This window comes from Fusarium falciforme, chromosome 13 (genome assembly GCF_026873545.1).
Source record: "Fusarium falciforme chromosome 13, complete sequence".
Classification (NCBI taxonomy): domain Eukaryota; kingdom Fungi; phylum Ascomycota; class Sordariomycetes; order Hypocreales; family Nectriaceae; genus Fusarium; species Fusarium falciforme.
Genome location: NC_070556.1, coordinates 467879 through 485521, shown reverse-complemented (window position 1 = coordinate 485521; position 17643 = coordinate 467879). Strand labels below are relative to the sequence as shown.

Here is a 17643-nt window from a genome sequence, read left to right as displayed (position 1 = left end):
AATCAACTAGCCGTTATCGCCTCCTAATCCTCGATGGGCATGAAAGTCACTACTCCGTCGACTTCGAGAGATATTGAAAAGAGAAGGAGATCATCACACTCTGCATGCCGCCTCATTCGTCTCACCTGCTTCAGCCTCTCGACGTCAGGCGCTTTAGCCTACTTAAGAAGGCTTATGGTCAAGAAATCAAGCACCTAATCTGATGCTCAATAACCCACGTTTCCAAGACCGAGTTCTTTCCGGCTTTTTACGCCGCCTCCTAGGCCACCACGACAGAAAGCAACATCAAGGCGGCTTTTAGAGGAACGGGACTTATGCCTTTTGACCCGGAAAGTATGGTCTCGAAGCTTAATGTGCAGCTACGGACTCCAACGCCGGTTAAGGAGGAGGCTAGCCACCCTACACCTTAGGTCTCAAAGACGCCCAAGACGGTGCTTAAGGCCTAATCTTAGTCTAAATACCTTGATAGGCGAATCAAGAGACATCAGAGTAGCTCTTAAGTCTCTTGCTAAGGGAACCAAGGCAATAATGCATCAGAATGCTTTACTAAGGGCTAAGAACCAAGACCTTCGATAGGCAAATAAGATACTAAGCCGGCGGCGGAGGATAAAGAGAACCCGACTACAGAATAAAGGAGTAATAATAATAGAGGAAGGACGGAAGGTAATAAATCAGATAAATAGTGATGGGCAGGTAGAGGCGAATCGTCGGGAAGTGGTGGTTAATGAAGGTCGGCGCAAGCGAAGGAAAGACGGTGTGGAGTATGCGGCAAGAGAGGGCATAATGCAAGAACATGTCAGATAGTTGTTGCGATGTCCGGGGAAGAGTATAGTGAGTAGTTTCAATTCATCAGATGGTTTATTGTGTTTTTCTAGTGGTTTCTATGTGAAAGGGTTAGGAAAAGTGCGACGCATACTTGGATGCGACGCATGCTTATCATGTACGTTAGTTAGAATAATTACTAGTAAAATAATATCTCATTAAAGTTAGAGGTTAAGTTAACCCCCTGTGTAAGTGCCTACAAGACGAATGAGTATCCATAGATCAATCCAAGACATTCCTCCCAGTTGAACTCACCGCATCATCCCAGGCCCAGTCCCCAAGCAGGCCAAATCCCTCCAAATCGTCAAGATGCAGTGTTTGGGGTGTGGCGTTTTCTGAGCTTCCCTCCTCGCTGGCTCCTTCGTGTCCAACCATTCCTTGAAGCACTTCGAGGCATTTCTTCGCCCCAGCCTCTGCCTCGTCATGCAGCCTCTTCTCCTTCGCCACGTAATCGCAATTTGCTTCCAGCGAATCAATCTGCGCAAGAAGACACGTGATGCCCAAGAACCCCTTGACGTTCGTCTCCCCGGCGCGGATGCGCTGCAAGCACAACTCCTGCCACGACTCTAGGATTGCACGCAGCTCTGCTATGCCCGAGCTCACCGGACCGTAGTGGGGCCGAGGCTCCTCTTCTAGGATCCGGGAGAGTTCCAGGCCAAGCGTCAGGGAGACCTGCGTCATAGTCGATCGGTATGTGCCTGTGCCGCACACGAAAAGTTGTTGAAAGTCCCAGTCGGAGAGAACAGTCTCGGGAGACGCCAGGAGCTGACGAGAGGCCGGGAGCAGATATGCCGTGGCTGCGAGGCGAACACTCGTATCGGTGCAAATCTTGCGAGAAAAGTAATAGACAGGATTTCGCAGCGTCCGGGGCAGAATAGGATAGTGGAGGGCGATAAAGAACCGGTAGGTCGTGAACTCGGCGTACCGGAGCTGGAAGGACGTGATTTCGCCTGCCTCATGAAACTTGCCCAGCTGACGCATCATGGCATGGAGGGATGTAGTAAGCTCGGCATTGGCGGCTAGCACTTCGTTGAATGAAGCGTTGGAGCGGATTCCGTTGACCATCTTCGCGACAGTGAGACGGGCGGGCCATGTCTTGAGTAGGGCAAGGGGGACGGTCATCTGCGTACAAACGCCCGCATCCTTGGCGACCGGGAACGACGTTTTGGCATCGTCGACGAGTTGACAGTCGTCGATGTTGGCCGGAGGCTCCGTATCATAGTCTTGGGGTGAGATGAGCGGAGGGCCTCCGGAGTCGATGCTGGTCTGGAGGACGATCTCAAGGACGGTAGCCCAGAGGCGCCGGCGTATCTCTGATCGATAGATCGTCATCTTGGACAGGGACTTGGGATCCTTGTGCAAGCCCATGTACATGGCAGTGCGGAGAAGACCGCCGGCACCGATCCAGGTTAGATCTGAGCCAATATTGGTGATGTTTTTGGCATGATGCAGCAGGCATAAGATTTGTAGGCCTATAATAGTAATCTTCGACTTTTCACACGATAGGAGCCAAAACTGGGCCTCAAAGACCCAATGAGAAGCAGATACTCGGTGAGAGAATACATTGTCCTGAAAGGCAGCGCCGATGGCCATGCAGAGCTGCATCAAGACGATGAAGGAGTCGCTTACTACTTTCGGGTTTTCCCAGTATCTTTCGTATTCCGCGCGGAACGTTGGAACATGGACGATGCGGTAGACGGTCTCAAAGGTCCGCAGGTAGGCCTCGATGAGCTGATCTGCTAGCTCTCTTGAGAGCATCCGCTTGCTGAGGGAGATGGTGGTGAAAGCTGGAACACGGCGAGCCTTAATCTTCCTCGCTAGGGACTTGCACTTTTCAAGGTGCTGATAGACAGTGCTCGTCTTTTCCTTCTCTATTTTCTTGAAAAAGTCGAGTAGTCCAGGCGTCTTGCCTCAAAGTCAGTGACATGTCCCCAGGCAGCACCCAAGGGAGAACTGTCAGTGCTTACCAAATGTGCAATATTTACCCAATGACTTTGTCCAAAGTATCGCGTCTTGCTAACAGTGCCCCTTTCGAGGTGCGTGGCATCGCGAGGCTCATCCCTGCAGAGGGCAGCGCACTCTGCGTCGTTGCTTCTCTGTTGACGGGTATCCGCCAGTTGATGCTCGAGCTGCTTCACGCGCTCCATCAGAGAAACGATGGTGGTGCTTGATGTCGACTCAGGAAGGCTTTCGGGGGTGAGTGCCAAGTCTCCAGGGAGAGAGCTGCTCGTCCATTGGACCGTTCCGGACACACAATTTGATTGCCACGACTGGCCTGCCGGTAGGGGAGGCGGTCCGGGTCCAGTAAGTCTACCGGTTTCCTCTGATTCTAGGCAAAGAGGCACTAGGTGGCGTTCAACCCTGGATAACGGGCCGGACGTCGGAGGAACCTGACTTATTGAAGACGTGGAAGGGCTCGATGATGACAGTTTGCTGGCGCGCTTCCGCTCTGGCTGGGGTGCATAGGTGCATAGCTGGTTCTTGGATAGTTTGCATGTCGTACACGGATGGTTCCTATCGCAGCGGACCTTTCTTGTCCGACATTGCTCGCATGCGAGAGCCGGTCGTCTCCTCTTCTTCTCGATTGTTGTTTGTCTTGGAGATGCCTGGCCTCCCGTCGACATTGGTAGGGAGCCAGACGGCTGCATCACCAAGACCAGTTACGGCTTTGACCCTGGCGTGGTGGAATGCCCGGAGCTGTCGGAACTTCAAGGAGACAAAATGCGTATCACTAAGAGCCGAACTATCCGATCTCGGCGGACTTGTCGTTCAGGTGATTGAAAGCCCACCAGCCCAAAGCACAATGTCATGCAAGACCTGATGGTATAATGACAAGGAGATGAGACAAATCGGAGGCAAAGAGCTGGTTGCAGTTCGCTGGTGGTTGGTGGTGGAATGTGGTGGAATCGGACTAAACGGGGTTTCACGGACTGCAAGAGCTCAGATCATGCTCGGCCTTTTTCCCTGCTTAAATCCGAAGATGAAAGGTTTTGATTGGAAGAAAATGCCGAATTAGATTGCAAATCCCGAGATTGACCAAGGAAGTAAAATCCCCGAACTCATTTCACCGAATTCACCGACTTTGGCATCGGATTCATTCAATGTGCTGTTTCAGTCGGGCTAACAACTTTCTGATTTCTTAGTCACGATGGAGAGAACTAGAATAAAACGGAAGATCGAGGTAGGGGTCAGGTGAACATCACGGCCCAAAAGACGAGAATTAACGGACGCTCTGAGCATCACCTTCAAGCATGGCTGTGTTCTGGATGTCGGGATGTTGTGTGCCGTTCCTGACGGTGATTTTATTGTGGATAGCGGGAAAATGGAAAATCCGCAAATGCATGAGCAATGCCACCGGGATCGGGAAGAGGCCATTCTCATGACCTTGTTGATGCTATGGGTCCTTGTTTCATAATAAGATATTCTTCTCCAAGATGTAGCCTGCATATGGGCGAAGTTTACACATTGCATAGGCAGTTGCGGAGTCCCACTTCTCTTCAGCGTCTCGGAGCCCCCTATGGACCTCCTTGTAAGGCGCCCCGTCGGCTTTAGGACCCGTTGTTACCCTGCCGCCTCTGGTATTCTAAAGCCCGACGGCGAGGCTGAATTTGCCGAGTCCAGGCGCCGAAAACATAGGAGCCGCAGTCGAATCTAACTCCGGGATTTATATAAGGGGGAATGGTTCTCTTTACTTCACCCGATTGCCCCCATGGAATAATTTTTCTCGCTTTCGCAGTTCCTTAACCTACATTCTTTTGTGCACTGCAGGCACACGACTTTCATAATCAGTAACTCTAACATGGACACTGGAAAGCTGCGCGTCATCATTGTCGGGTCGGGGCTTGCTGGCCTGGCGGCAGCGCGGGTTCTCCGTGAAAAGCACCACGTTACCGTGTATGAACGGGGTGATCAAGCCGTCGCAACCGGGGGCCAGGGGATCTGCATCTTCCCAAACGGAGTGAAGATCCTGGAGGCACACGGATATGATCGCACTCGGACCAAGGCTGTGGTCCAGACGGGCCATCGAGTGTACGACAAGCACGGCAACATGAAAAGTGACGAGGAGACGGACTACAGAAATCAATACGGAGCAGACACGCTGGCACACATGCGGATTGACTTGCGAGACGAGCTATTCAGACTTGCAACGACAAGATCGGAAGACTTGAACATCCAAGGGGAGCCGGCCAAGATAATTTTTCAAACTGCAGTCACAGACATGGACCCTGTGCGGGGCGAGGTCACACTTGGCGATGGATCGTCGGCTGAGGCCGACGTGATTATAGGTTAGTCGAAACCAAAAGGACGACATGACGATTAGAAAATTGACGCAGATCAGTTGCCGACGGTATTCATTCACGTCTGCGATCCTGTATCGCTGGCCCTGAATACTTTGCGAAGAAAATGGGTCTTTCCTGCTTTCGTGTCGCCATATCGGTTCAAGATGCCAAGGCGGCCCTTGGTTGGGTACCTGACTGGTGGGACCGCCCCACCGGCAAAGGGCGTGGGTTGGTATTTGAAGCCGGAGACGGCTCCAACCGCTTCATCGTTGCCTACCCGCTTCGGAATTTCGAATACATGAATCTCTCATGTATCTTTCCGACAGACCCAGAGCAGGCAAAGACCAGCACTACTGCCACTTGGTATACCGAAGGTGATCGCAGTCAGCTGCTAGAGATCTTTGCCGACTTCGCACCAGACCTTATCATGCTTCTACGGTGAGTATAATCCATTTTGTCAAATGCTAAAAACATTGGGACGAGATTGACGCTAACCTGTCAAACAGCATTGCAACACAGGTGAAACTGTGGGATCTCCAGGACCTGGATCCCCTTCCGAAATGGACCCTAGGAAAGGCTCTTTTGATTGGAGATGCTGCCCACGCAATGACGCCAATGCAAGGCCAGGGGGCTAACATGTCTATCGAGGACGCCGGAAGTCTTCGTCTGCTCCTTGATCCGAAGATCTCTAGGGAGAATGTGCCTTCTTTTCTCAAGCAAATAGAAGCCATGAGGAAGCCACGGGCAACACAGGTTCTGTTGGACACTCGATCTATTGCTGAGAACTTCAGCTTGGATGCAATAGCTGCGAAGAGGGAACACAACTTCGGCCCCACACAGGCTTAGGACAGGTGGCAAGGGAACTCTCAAACAGAATACTTACAGCCAAGATGCCAAGACGCGCCGCATTTCCTCATTATACATTATGTCATATCTCACTCCAGATAGTTCCCACTCGTTATTTGTGAGTTGTTAATACGTTTGTAATTAAATCTCTTGGGCACTGAGGAGACTATTATGATTTCGAACCACGATCTTCAAGTGGGTGCCTGAGATTTATATGGCATTAAGTCTAGTGTGGGCCAGTGATGTGAGCTTCCAAATGAAATTAAATAATAGGGCAGGCACTTAGGATATGAAGAATAGAGGACTGCGTGTACGACTTCATCGGTGCGTTATGAGAGAAGTGGAGTGCGGTGCCGCGGCTATATGGAACCCCGTCAGCGATGAAAATGAACTCTTAAAGGCTGCCAAAGAAGAGGCACGGATTGCAATGCAACGGGACGCCGTCCCACAGTGGATATCTACCCAGAATGTGATCCACAACACTCAATATGGTACGAGCAAAGCGAAAAAAATCACAGACGTCTGCCAGAGAACGTCAGAAAATATTCCAAAAGAGTCGATACAGCGCCACCAGGCAAACATACTCGGCTACTTTACGACCAGCTATCATGGAAAAAAACCTGTGTGCCAGCTCAGCTCAGAATAGGCATGGCAAGATTGAATGGAAACCTCTATCGGGTCAAAGCGGCGTCGTGGGAACAATACGCGTGCGGACAAGCGGGAGAGACAGGAGCGCTTCCTCTTCCGATATACAAGGTGGACTGCATAGAGCACTGAGATGCGACAACACATGACCCGTGAAGATGGGTCCCAACACTTACTCCTTCTTTATCAACAAGCCGCCGTCGTTTGCTGTGCTATCTGGGACTCGGATTAGAAGGGCAATGGCCTATCCTCTTTTCCTCGCGCGGGCTCCGTGCAAACCGCGGGCCTCAAATTGCCGGAGCTTTTCGTATGGGTGAAAGGCATAAATCCACGCAGGGACTGCGGAGTTTATACTTAAGTCCGACAATGTCCATCGCCTGTGCTTTAAGCACATGGTACGAAGTAAGCTCCCGCAGTAGCTCTGCGGCATGTGTTCGGAGTTTAGCATGTTGTCCATGCTTAAGGGCCATAGGAGGCGTCCATTTCATCCGAGTTCCACGGCTTGCGCGGATACCTCACCACAGTCACATTCAAAGACTTAGGCTTGATAACCCTTGTTCTTTCGTCCCAGTTTCCCCACTCAAAGTTCGACGTTCACCTCCTGGAATCTTGATCGACAGGGTCTTACAAACGTAATTCCATACTGCGTATGCACGCTTGAGAAGCTTGAGTGCAATGCTCTGGCTGGCCTAATAGAGCTGTCAGCTTTGAGTTGTGTCTTGTATATGAGCCTTTAAGACACGATCTCGTTGATACTTGATGTAAATCGGAACTTCCAGAGGTAGGCCGCCTTCAAGTTATGAGCTACCTATCCCCCTGCTTAGCCCGTAACCTCAGCCTGCACCTCAACCAATGATCCCTCTACGCAGCCAACAGTCCGACCCATCACCTCCTCGAGCACTAGAACGGCCCACCTCCTCGGAGAAGTCCACCATCGACCGGCATGAGTGGCGGAGCAGCCGGTGGCGGGGGTATTAAATCCTCCGAGGAGATGCGGACGGTGTCCAGGTCCTCCGCATTGCTCAGAGGCAACTTGCCACTTTACCAGTTTTACCAGGATCCAAACTCCGACAGAGCAAAACTCCGGCAACTTCCAGAACGAATGGGAACTTAGTGGCTCGGAATCTCCGCCGGCTTCTCTATGCTCCGGTACCCAAGCCGTATACTTCGCTGTCTTGTCGTGATAAATAGACCATATAGAGCCCATTGCCGCCGCTGATGGGCTCCTTTGTTTCATCGGCACAAAGCAACCATTAATTCTACTGTTCTCTCTACTTTAGATTCTATCATTTATTCCATCTTAAGAAATATTTTCATCATGTCGGCACCAAACCCTGCCTTTAGTGACACGGAAGGCCTCACCAAGAAACTTCGACCAATTACACCCAATTTGGTTCAGAAAACCCACAGTGCTTCCTACTCGACCCTATCGCCCCTTCGTCCTCAGCTGAATCAGTCTGGGAAGACAGTCCTCGTCGTCGGCGCCTCCGCTGGGATAGGACTTGCCATCACCAGGGCTTTTGCGGAGGCCTCGGCCTCTAAGATTATTCTTACTGGTCGCCGCAGTGACGCCCTATTGGATGCCGCTTCTAAGCTTTCAAGCGAGTTCACCAAAACCAAGTTCATTGCTCGAGTCTGCGATGTCGGAAACGTTGCCGAGTCCGCCGCTCTCTGGTCCGGCCTCCGCACCGATGGCATTTTCGTCGATGTTCTCGTGCTGAATGCGGCGAAATTTGGAAATCAACAGTCTCTGTTGGAAGCCGACCTTGATACGACCTGGTCTCTGTACGAAACCAACGTGAGGACAATCTTGGACTTTACCCAGCGACTTTATCGGCAGGAAGGATTTGTAGACAGACAAAAGGTATACCACCTTTGTCGCATGTTAAATACATGCGCTATATCCTCTGCTTGCAATCGATGGAACAGTGGCTTACATTGAGAATACCTAGTTCATCATTTACGTTTCAACTGCTGCAATCCATAGTCGGGCCTTAGCAGCCTCCCTGCCAACCTATTCTATAAGCAAAATGTCTGGCCATCTCCTGTTGCAGAAAATTTCCGAAGAGGTAGACCGGAACAAGCTCCAGATTATTAGCTTCCACCCTGGCTTAATTCTCTCCGATGCGGGCAGAACGGCAGGTCTCAATGAGAATAGTCTTCCCTTTGATAACGGTAAGCCCTACCTCCTAAGTATCCACGACTGTGGTGCCATTTGGTGCTTTGCTTCTGTGAAGCCGCCGGGGATTGACGATTGTTTTCAGAAAATTTGCCTGCGCATTGGGCTGTCTGGGCAACAACATCCGAAGCGGCATTTTTGCATGGCCGTTTCGCCTGGGCGGCCTGGGATGTGGATGAACAGAGGTCTGGAGAAGTCAAGAAACGCATAGAGAACGACCCTGATTTCCTCACTGTCGGGTTTCTGGGTTTATAAGAGAGGATCTACAAGGTATACCCTGGGTAGATTCCGCTAAGCCTACTGTTTACAGGTACACTTACTCTCGATAGATGAAACCACATGCTCACTCGATCAAGGATAGGGGGATTGGTTACTTGAGAGTCTGTTCTCTAGCACCAATAGATTTTGAGACACATCGACAAGGGCCGGGATAAGCCATATTGCGAAGCACAACTGCTTCTTTTTCTTCTTTTGTGGTGTTGTAGGATGCTTTGGTGGAAATGAAACTTCGTGGTAGTTTTCGAGGCGAAGGATTGCCTCAAGCTGTATTTACGAATGTCACTTCCTGTAAGAGGGGCTCTGGACATGCTTGCATTTTGGCTTTGAAGATGACGCGCAGCACGGCTCATGTAATCTGTCGGTCGATGCATCAGGGGCACTCTACGCCTCCCGTGACCTGAACTAGTCCCTTACATCTGTTCATGAAGACCGATGGCTAGATTGAGGTCATTACCTTCCCCCGTGGAGTCCGTGCATTCCATGGCGCTCGAGCTGCTTCTAGCACACCGCCCGGAAGTTAAGCCAGGTTCAGATTTCACCCCGGACTTAACTCCACGATCTAATCCAGGAAGGCTTGATAGCAGCCCAGTTAAATGGGGCCTAGGGAGAGAAGCCCAAGTGTCAGCTGCGGGGAATCCAAACCACATGAAACCCAAACCCGAGACGTTGAACATAAAATTTGAGAAGCATCGCGGACCTCACGCCAGTGCCAGAGTCACTCTGGTTCAAACCTTCGCCACTCGGAAATCAACTTGACCAAGACGCAGATACTGGGGTGGGATCTTGGTAAGGTCCCCGAAACCGGGACGGCTGCACTCGCAGCCGCTGCCATGTCCCACGGCTCCAGCCAGTTGGAGGGAGTAGACCGCTCGATATGGGGGGACTAAGACGAGAAATACCGGCATTAAGGCCTACCCCCCCATTCCTAAGAGACGGAGACTCACCTCTTTAGTAATAGGTTCACGCAATCGGAGTTGCATTTCGTTCAGTTTCCCTCCGGAGCAGCGGAATGAGCTTACGTCTGAAACACAAAGACCAACGTCATGATATCAGCACATGACCATGCAATATGAACTAATACATCGATTCAGCACTAAAATGCCAGCTTTTAACCCCCTTAACGGATGGGCCGCGGATTCCACGGAACACCTGCCTGGGGGGTTAAATCTAGTGGGGCGACGAGGTCATGGGTTGTATTGGGCTCTTTCTTTCCCGTCTCCTAACGGCGAGGACAATATTTAAACAGTTTATGCCTCTGTAGTGCTCCCTGGAGCTAGCCTCGAGGACGGAATTTGGGGTCGGGAACGCTAGCCTCCTCTTCGATAGGTGATGGAGTCCGTAGCTGCACATCAAACTTTGATAGCACAGCTTCTGGGCCTAGAGGAACAAGCCCGGCTCCATTAAAACCCCCTTGAATGTTGCTTTCTGTCATTGCCGCCTGAAAGGCGGCGTATAAAGCGTGATAATGTTGTCCTCGCAATATGGCTCAAAGTCGGCCGAGTGGTGGCTTTGGTGCCCGTCAAAAATCAGAAGACGATAGCGACCATTTGATCGGATGATTGTGTGCCGGTCGAAGTGCTTTTGCCACTCAAGGCCGGTCTCGTTATCAGTCCAGCTATTTTTAGTCGTGACGGTAACCTAATCGCCCGGGCGGTTGCTTTCTTAGTACCAGCTAGAGAGGTGATATTGGCCCGCAACCACGATGAACAGCTGGATCGGCCAGCCTTCCGCATTGATAGTCCGAATGACTGTAGCCCATTCCCTGTTTCAGGCTGGACTGCGGACGAGTTCAAGCTGTGGGATCTTCAAGATTTAGATCCTCTGCCAACATGGACTACGGGTCATGCCGTCTCAACAGGAGACGCTGCACACGCGATGACGCCATTATAGGACCAAGGGGCCAGCATGGCTGTTGAAGACGCCGAGAGCTTCCGTCTGCTAGGAGGAGACTTACAAGAGGCTGGAACTTTAACCTAACCAAACGCCATCGAGACCCGGAATTGTTTGGGTGAAGCGCCGCTTTCGGATTTTCGCCACTCGGTTTTGAAGATATAAGGTTTTGAGGCGTTTCTAATCCGAGTACCGAAATCCTTTGGAAGTATTTACACATGACTAATTCCTCCGACGGTTTTCAGTCGGACCGCTCGGCTATGAAGAAGAAGCCGTGATTATTAAAGTTTAGTCCCAAACCTCTGACGCAGGACGAATCTCTACGAATGGTATCTGGCTGAGGTATTGTAAGACTGCGAAGCTGGGATATAAAAACCCTTGCCCCCTTCGTCACAACACCTAAGCTTTCCTCTCCTGTCGCTATCAGACAACCCTGAAGCTAACACACCATCACCTTCATTCCCAATTTATATTTTGTGATTAACAAAAATACTCTCCTTGCCATCATGCCTGTCACGGGAGGATGCGCGTGTGACGCTGTTAGGTATACAGCGGAAAGTAAGTACTAATAGCATGAGATCTCTAGCATCAAAACCTATGCAAGCGGCTTGTACGCTTGATAGGAAAAGCGACTGACTGCTAAAATAGTCGACTCTGGAACCAAGACTGTCTGCCACTGTCTCAACTGCCAGAAGGTCAGTGCTCGCTCTAATCCTTAATATTTTCCAGTAATACTCACCCAGTTCACCCCATAGCGCACCGCTAGTGCCTTCAGTGTTAACGTAATTATTCCTCGCAAATTCTTTAAGATTACTCAGGGTATGGTTGTCTATTACGTTTCATGATAAAATTATATTAATTTATCTCATAGGAACTACCAAGTATCACACTTACGTTGCCGATTCGAAGCAGCTATACCACACTCACTTCTGTGGTAACTGCGGTTCCGCTCTCTATGGTGAACCAGAGGCGTTCCCTGACACGGTTTCCATTAAGGCCGGAAGTTTAGACGAGACCTTTACAAATTTGGGTATAATCGATGCCGAGGCTTTTACTGTGAGGCGCAAGGACTATCTCAAGCCGCTGGAAGGAGTCAAGCAGGTGGAAGGGATGATTTCGCCGTAGGCAGCTTCCAACTCCAAACGCATATGACTAATATGCGTAGCGTTGGAATTGTCTCAGTATAATCGCTTGACAACCGGGATAGTAAGCATGGAATTTTTTATCTTTGCTCCATATATGCTACTTTTCGCCGTGAAGATGTGGTCAGACTTAAGGATAAAGTTCTGTGATAAATTAACTTTCATGCCTCGTCCGTATATTTTCGCATTCTTAACATCAGTGGTATCCCTGACATTCTGACCTAATCTGCCAGTCGCATGATTTCGATGCTAAGGTGAGGAATTCATCGAAGAGCATGAGTGCAACTATACGACGACTAGCTCAGACAATGGAAGATTCATGGCGATAAATGCGCCGATGGTCATGCTATCTTCGTCTCTGGAACGTTGTTTAATCTCTCTAACGGGGGTGTCTGTTCTTCTTAATCCTAAGCAAGCATGTCGCTTCTCTGAATTAGTCGTCGATTTGACAATTTTTTTTTTTTTTTTTTTAAAAAAAAAAAAAAAAAAAAAAAAAAAAAACTAAACCGTTCTCTACTCTTATTTCTTAATCTAGATTGCATGCGTCAGGCCATTTATATAGCTCCAGGCCAAGGCATAACGTTCACATCATTTACTTCTTTGGGCCGTACAGAAATGGTCTTATCCAAGGATTACCCTGCACCACCCCCCCTTTCGGTCAGCCAAAAAATCGCCCTCCCATACAAAACTGCTGAAATGAGAAAATGCAGGTTGCTTAATTCATATCTCAAAGTGAAGTAGGGGAACCACTATTTATGTACAGGCACGATTTCTTGTAGAATGTTCCTCCTTCTTCCACACCTTGCCACCGACTTGGTCGCCTCACACTTGTGATCTCCAACAATAGGAAAGAACTACCATCCACCACCACCTAGTGGGCACCCCCACCTAATGCATCACCAAAATTTCAATCCTCCCATACAAAATCTAAATTTTGGTGCACACAAAAACAGACCACGTTGTCAATCAAAATCGAAGTTAGTAAAGAGACTCTCCATAAAATTGATCAAATTTTACTCTCTGTGTGGTTTTTTGACCTCCCGACCGCTCCGTGTGCGCTGGCAGTGCTTTGTTACGACCGTAAAGTCCTCACTTTGGTCCTCTGACCTGACACCCACCTCAATCACCGACTCGACCTTCTCATCCATATCCACCTCTATTTCTGCCTCCTTTGAGTCATGAAGAGCTTCTCCAGCTGCTAGAGCCTCCGCTAGATCCATGAATCGTCGGTTCGGGTTCGGTACCGCCTTCCTTTTCTTCCCTCGCCGCACCTGGGCCATCTGCTCTTCGAGGTCAGTAATCCGCGCATTCTGAACGGCCACCTTCATCTCTAAAGCTTCTAACCCCTTCGCGATCTTACTGTACTTCCGCCTGGTCGGACGACTTCGGTGTTTGGCCATATCCCTCACCCGGCGGCTCGTTTTCGGCGTAACATCTGAGTGCAGTTGAGGAGGGCTAGGCGTCTTGAACCGTTCCAGTACTTTTTCTTTGTCCGGTTGAATTTCCGGATGTGTTAGAGCTTTGTGACGGTTGAAAGGCCAATTTCCAGTAACTCTCCAGCCGGATAAGATAATCCCCTTCCTCATGCCCGCCTCCCTGGCTTTCGCGTATGCCCGAATAAAGTTGACTTTGTCAACCGGCGCAGAATCGGTCAAACTAGCCAGCTTTTGGAGTTCTTTCCGATACACACCTTTGATGACATTAAAAATTCCATTATCTAACGGCTGCAAACCATGGGAACAATGTGCTGGTAGGTAACAGCAGTAGACATTGTTCAGAAAGCATGTGGCCATCCACTCATCCTGACTGCTCGTTAGCGACCCTATAGCGGGTGACTCTCGGGCGAAAACACCAAAAGGCTCACCTGTGCATGGCTCCCGTGACCGTCAAGGATAATAAGTCTCGCATCCGATGCATCACGGGGCTCTGTTTGGGGAAGATAGACGTCTTTTAGCCACTCGAGAGCTATGTGGTTGTCGGTCCAGCCGTTGGGCGATGTGATGTAGTACCAGTCGGCTATCAATTTGAACTCGTCCAGAAACCACTGTTTCTGTAGCTCCTTTCCTTTAAAGATAATCCCCGGTTTTAAAGCGCGGCCAGTTGCGGTGACGGCCTCGATAAATGAGGTCCACTTGCGCGACTGGGAGCCCTTCAACATCGCCTTCTTCTTCGGGTCAGAGCTCCCGATTACGAGGCTGTCCAAGCCTGGTTGACAGCCAATTAGTTATAACCTATAAAAACCCGTAGAGAACTTATAGAGGACTTACCGAAACCCGCCATTATGCCGCCCTCGTCCACGTTAACCGTGTTCTCAGGCTTGATCCAGCCGTATTCCGTCTCCCGGATATCGAAGTACCAATTGACCGACCTTGGTGTAAACCCGTCAAATCTGGCGGCTTCCTGGCGTTTTCCAAGCTTGGTAGATAGTTTTGAATGTCGTTTGATGAACCTGGAGGTCCAGTTTTTACCCAATGGCTTGTTATCGCCTTGTTGTTGTAGGAGGGCCTCGACACAGGCGCGGAGTTGGCTGTGCGAGGGAGCATAGCCCAGAGACTCTTGTCGCAGCACCCAACGGACAAGAATATCCTCTTGGCTCTTTGAAATACGCTGGTGGGCCTGGATACGTTCATTCTTGCTCGCTTGACCGGAAAGTCGTCTATAAATGGTTGACCGAGGTACTCCACGTTTGTCGGCCGCTCCTGTCTGTGACAGGCCTCGATCAGTGATATCGAATATAGCCTCAGTTACATCCTCTTCGGTATAATTACGGTGAACCATTGCAGAAGGAGTTCCGACAGCAACTTAGGTGAAAATTCGGCTTGAGTGGATGGAGTCGGCTAGGGTGGATGAGGTGAAATGCGAAAAAATTCAAAAGGCTAGAGAATCAGGCCACGAAGCGAGACGGGGAAAAGCAAGGCCGGTGCTAAAATTCCATGAAAAAAGCAATATAGTACAGGCCTTAGTTTGAGAGTACCTTCATTCCTGGCTGAATGCGGTGCAATTGAAAATTTGGATTTTGTATGGGAAGATTGAAATTTTGGTGATGCATCAGGTGGGGGTGCCCACTAGGTGGTGGTGGATGGTAGACCAGCTGCTGAACCAAGTGGAAGAGGCTCAACCGGATCAAACAACAGCTGAAACAGCAACTGGCAGTAGAACATGGGATGCTAACCACTATGAGGATCAGGACGATGCTCTAGACCAAGACCTAAGGGATCAAGGCGAGGTCCTTGGCCTGAGGGGTCAGGCTAATGAGATCGATCCAGACGATGCTCTACACCGAGATCTAAGGGACCAGGGTGACGACCTAGGCCTGAGGGATCAGGTTGATGAGATCGATCAAGATCAGGACGATAGTCAAGGCCACGATCTAAGGGACCAGGGTGACGACCCAGGCCTGAGGGATCTAGCTGAAGACGTTGATCCAGACTCTATAGTGGTGCAAGCAACTAGGGTTAAGGAAGGTAATCAAGGAAAGCCTGGGGAAGGTGACGCTGTCCAAGATAGCCGATCCGGTTCCCCTAGCGCCTATGATCATGCCTACTTGACTCCCGAGTCTTTGCTGCCAGCTGCCCTTTTAGCGATGACAATCCAAGATGCCTCGGATCCACTAGGTGGGCAAAATCCGAAAGGCCCTAACAACAAGAGGGACCCTAGGTTCGAAAGGTCTGACGTCTGGAAGGCTGCCTTCAACGCCGGAAGACTAGCTAGCCCGATTGGAACCCTCAATGGGGAAACCATCGACAAAGCTAAGCTGCAACGGCTACTGAAGAAACCCAGGTCTGTTCATGGCAGTCAGCTGCCACAGCTGCCTCGGCACCATCGGGATCTACGAGACCATCCGATGGGGGCCCAATTTGAACAGGCTGAACGAGACCACTTACAGAGTCATAGGGAAATGGAGTCATGGATCGAGATCGACCGAGATGACCCAAGAACCCAAAGGAAACAGACCCTTGACTGCATGTGGGTCTATGTCTATAAGCTTGATAAGCACGGCAGGTTCATCAAATGCAAAGCCCGGCTAGTTGTTCGAGGAGACCAACAGCCAAAAGGGCTAGATGAAGAGACCTATGCTGCAACCTTAGCTGGGAGGTCGTTCCGGACCTTGATAGCAATTGCTGCCCGGTTTGACCTGGACCTCATACAATACGATGCAGTCAACGCCTTCGTCAACGCGAGGCTAGACAAACAGATCCTGATGAGAATGCCCCCTGGATACAGAAAAGCAGGTAAGATCCTGCTTATCCAGAAAGCTCTATACGGGCTGCGGGAATCACCCCTCCTATGGCAGAAAGAACTCACAGCCACACTCCAAGACCTAGACTTCAAGCCGGTCCGGCACGAGCCCTGCTGTATGACAAAGGACGGGATCATCGTCTTCTTCTACGTGGACGATATCGTCTTTGCCTGCCGAAGGAACAAACGATCAAACGTACAGAAGATTATTACAGACCTCAAAGGTCGATATGACCTAACAGGCGGCCAGGATCTTCAATGGTTCCTTGGGATTGAGGTCATTCGAGACCACCAAAAGAGACTTATCTGGTTATCCCAATCTGCATATCTAGACAAGATAGCTAACCTTGCGGAAGACCCAGATCAGCGGCACGATACCCCAATGAAAAGGGGAGACCTTCTTCGAACAGATACCCCGGCCTCGATCCCTTCAATAAGACGATACCAACGGAAGATCGGATCGATCCTGTATGCAGCTGTGATAACCCGGCCGGATGTTGCTTTTGCTGCGTCCCGGCTAGCGAGGTTCAATTCGAATCCAGGACCGGAACATCATCAAGCTGCCGATAGGGTCCTTCTGTATCTCAAGAAGACCAACAGCCTAGCCCTTCAATTCGGCCAAGACGATCGGTTCCTTATCGCGAGCGACGCTTCTTTCGCAGACAACTTAGAAGACCGGAAAAGCTCCCAAGCCTATGTCATGAGGCTGTTCGGAGGCACGATCGGATGGAGGGCCAACAAGCAGGCAACAGTTACGACCTCAACGACCGAGGCCGAGCTGCTAGCCCTATCTCAAGCAGGCAAGGAAGCTATGTTCATCACCCGGCTAGTCAAAGAGCTAGGGATCCAGCTAGATGACGAAAAGATTCATATCCAATGCGACAACCAACAGACTATTCGGCTTATCCACAAAGAGATCAACAAGCTACAGACCAAGCTACGGCATATCGATATACACAACCACTGGCTGAGGCAGGAAGCTCAGAGGAATAGGATCCAGGTGGACTATACACCAACCGATCAGATGATCGCAGACGGGCTTACAAAGATCATTACCAACATAAGCTTTCAGGAGTGCAAGGAACAACTAGGACTAGTAGATATCTCAGATCAACTAGGCCAAAGGAAATTAAAGGAGCTAAAGAAAGAAGACCTGGTCTGAAGACGGCAGCTTCAGCCTACCCGGCTTCAGCTGGGGGGGTGTGTTAGATTGCGACCCTGTATTACGGAACCTCTGATAGATCGATATCCTTGACCTTAGTCAGAGGGGGTGTCAGATGACATAAAACCCCTCTCGAGAAAAGAGGGGGCAAGAAGGATG

At 50.2% G+C, this 17643-nt stretch overlaps 4 protein-coding genes across 4 annotated transcripts; 3 read left to right on the top strand and 1 right to left on the bottom strand.

Moving 5' to 3' along the window:
• Window positions 1-961: 961 nt before the first annotated feature.
• Window positions 962-3470, bottom strand: NCS54_01470600 (Zn(2)-C6 fungal-type domain-containing protein; the record flags this gene model as incomplete). The annotated part of the gene is made up of 3 exons (XM_053159842.1): window positions 962-1018; window positions 1078-2727; window positions 2790-3470. The coding sequence occupies 3 exons, from the start codon at window positions 3468-3470 to the stop codon at window positions 962-964; spliced, it is 2388 nt and encodes a 795-aa protein (XP_053015817.1).
• Window positions 3471-4621: 1151 nt separating this feature from the next.
• On the top strand, window positions 4622-5948 carry NCS54_01470500 (FAD binding domain-containing protein; the record flags this gene model as incomplete). Its single annotated transcript, XM_053159841.1, has 3 exons — window positions 4622-5108; window positions 5162-5540; window positions 5609-5948. 3 exons carry the CDS (start codon window positions 4622-4624, stop codon window positions 5946-5948), a joined length of 1206 nt encoding a protein of 401 aa, XP_053015816.1.
• Window positions 5949-7911: 1963 nt separating this feature from the next.
• On the top strand, window positions 7912-9027 carry NCS54_01470400 (Hypothetical protein; the record flags this gene model as incomplete). The annotated part of the gene is made up of 3 exons (XM_053159840.1): window positions 7912-8457; window positions 8546-8768; window positions 8858-9027. The coding sequence occupies 3 exons, from the start codon at window positions 7912-7914 to the stop codon at window positions 9025-9027; spliced, it is 939 nt and encodes a 312-aa protein (XP_053015815.1).
• A 2420-nt stretch (window positions 9028-11447) lies between these two features.
• On the top strand, window positions 11448-12066 carry NCS54_01470300 (CENP-V/GFA domain-containing protein; the record flags this gene model as incomplete). The annotated part of the gene is made up of 4 exons (XM_053159839.1): window positions 11448-11499; window positions 11590-11636; window positions 11697-11760; window positions 11813-12066. 4 exons carry the CDS (start codon window positions 11448-11450, stop codon window positions 12064-12066), a joined length of 417 nt encoding a protein of 138 aa, XP_053015814.1.
• Between the last annotated feature and the right edge of the window lie 5577 nt (window positions 12067-17643).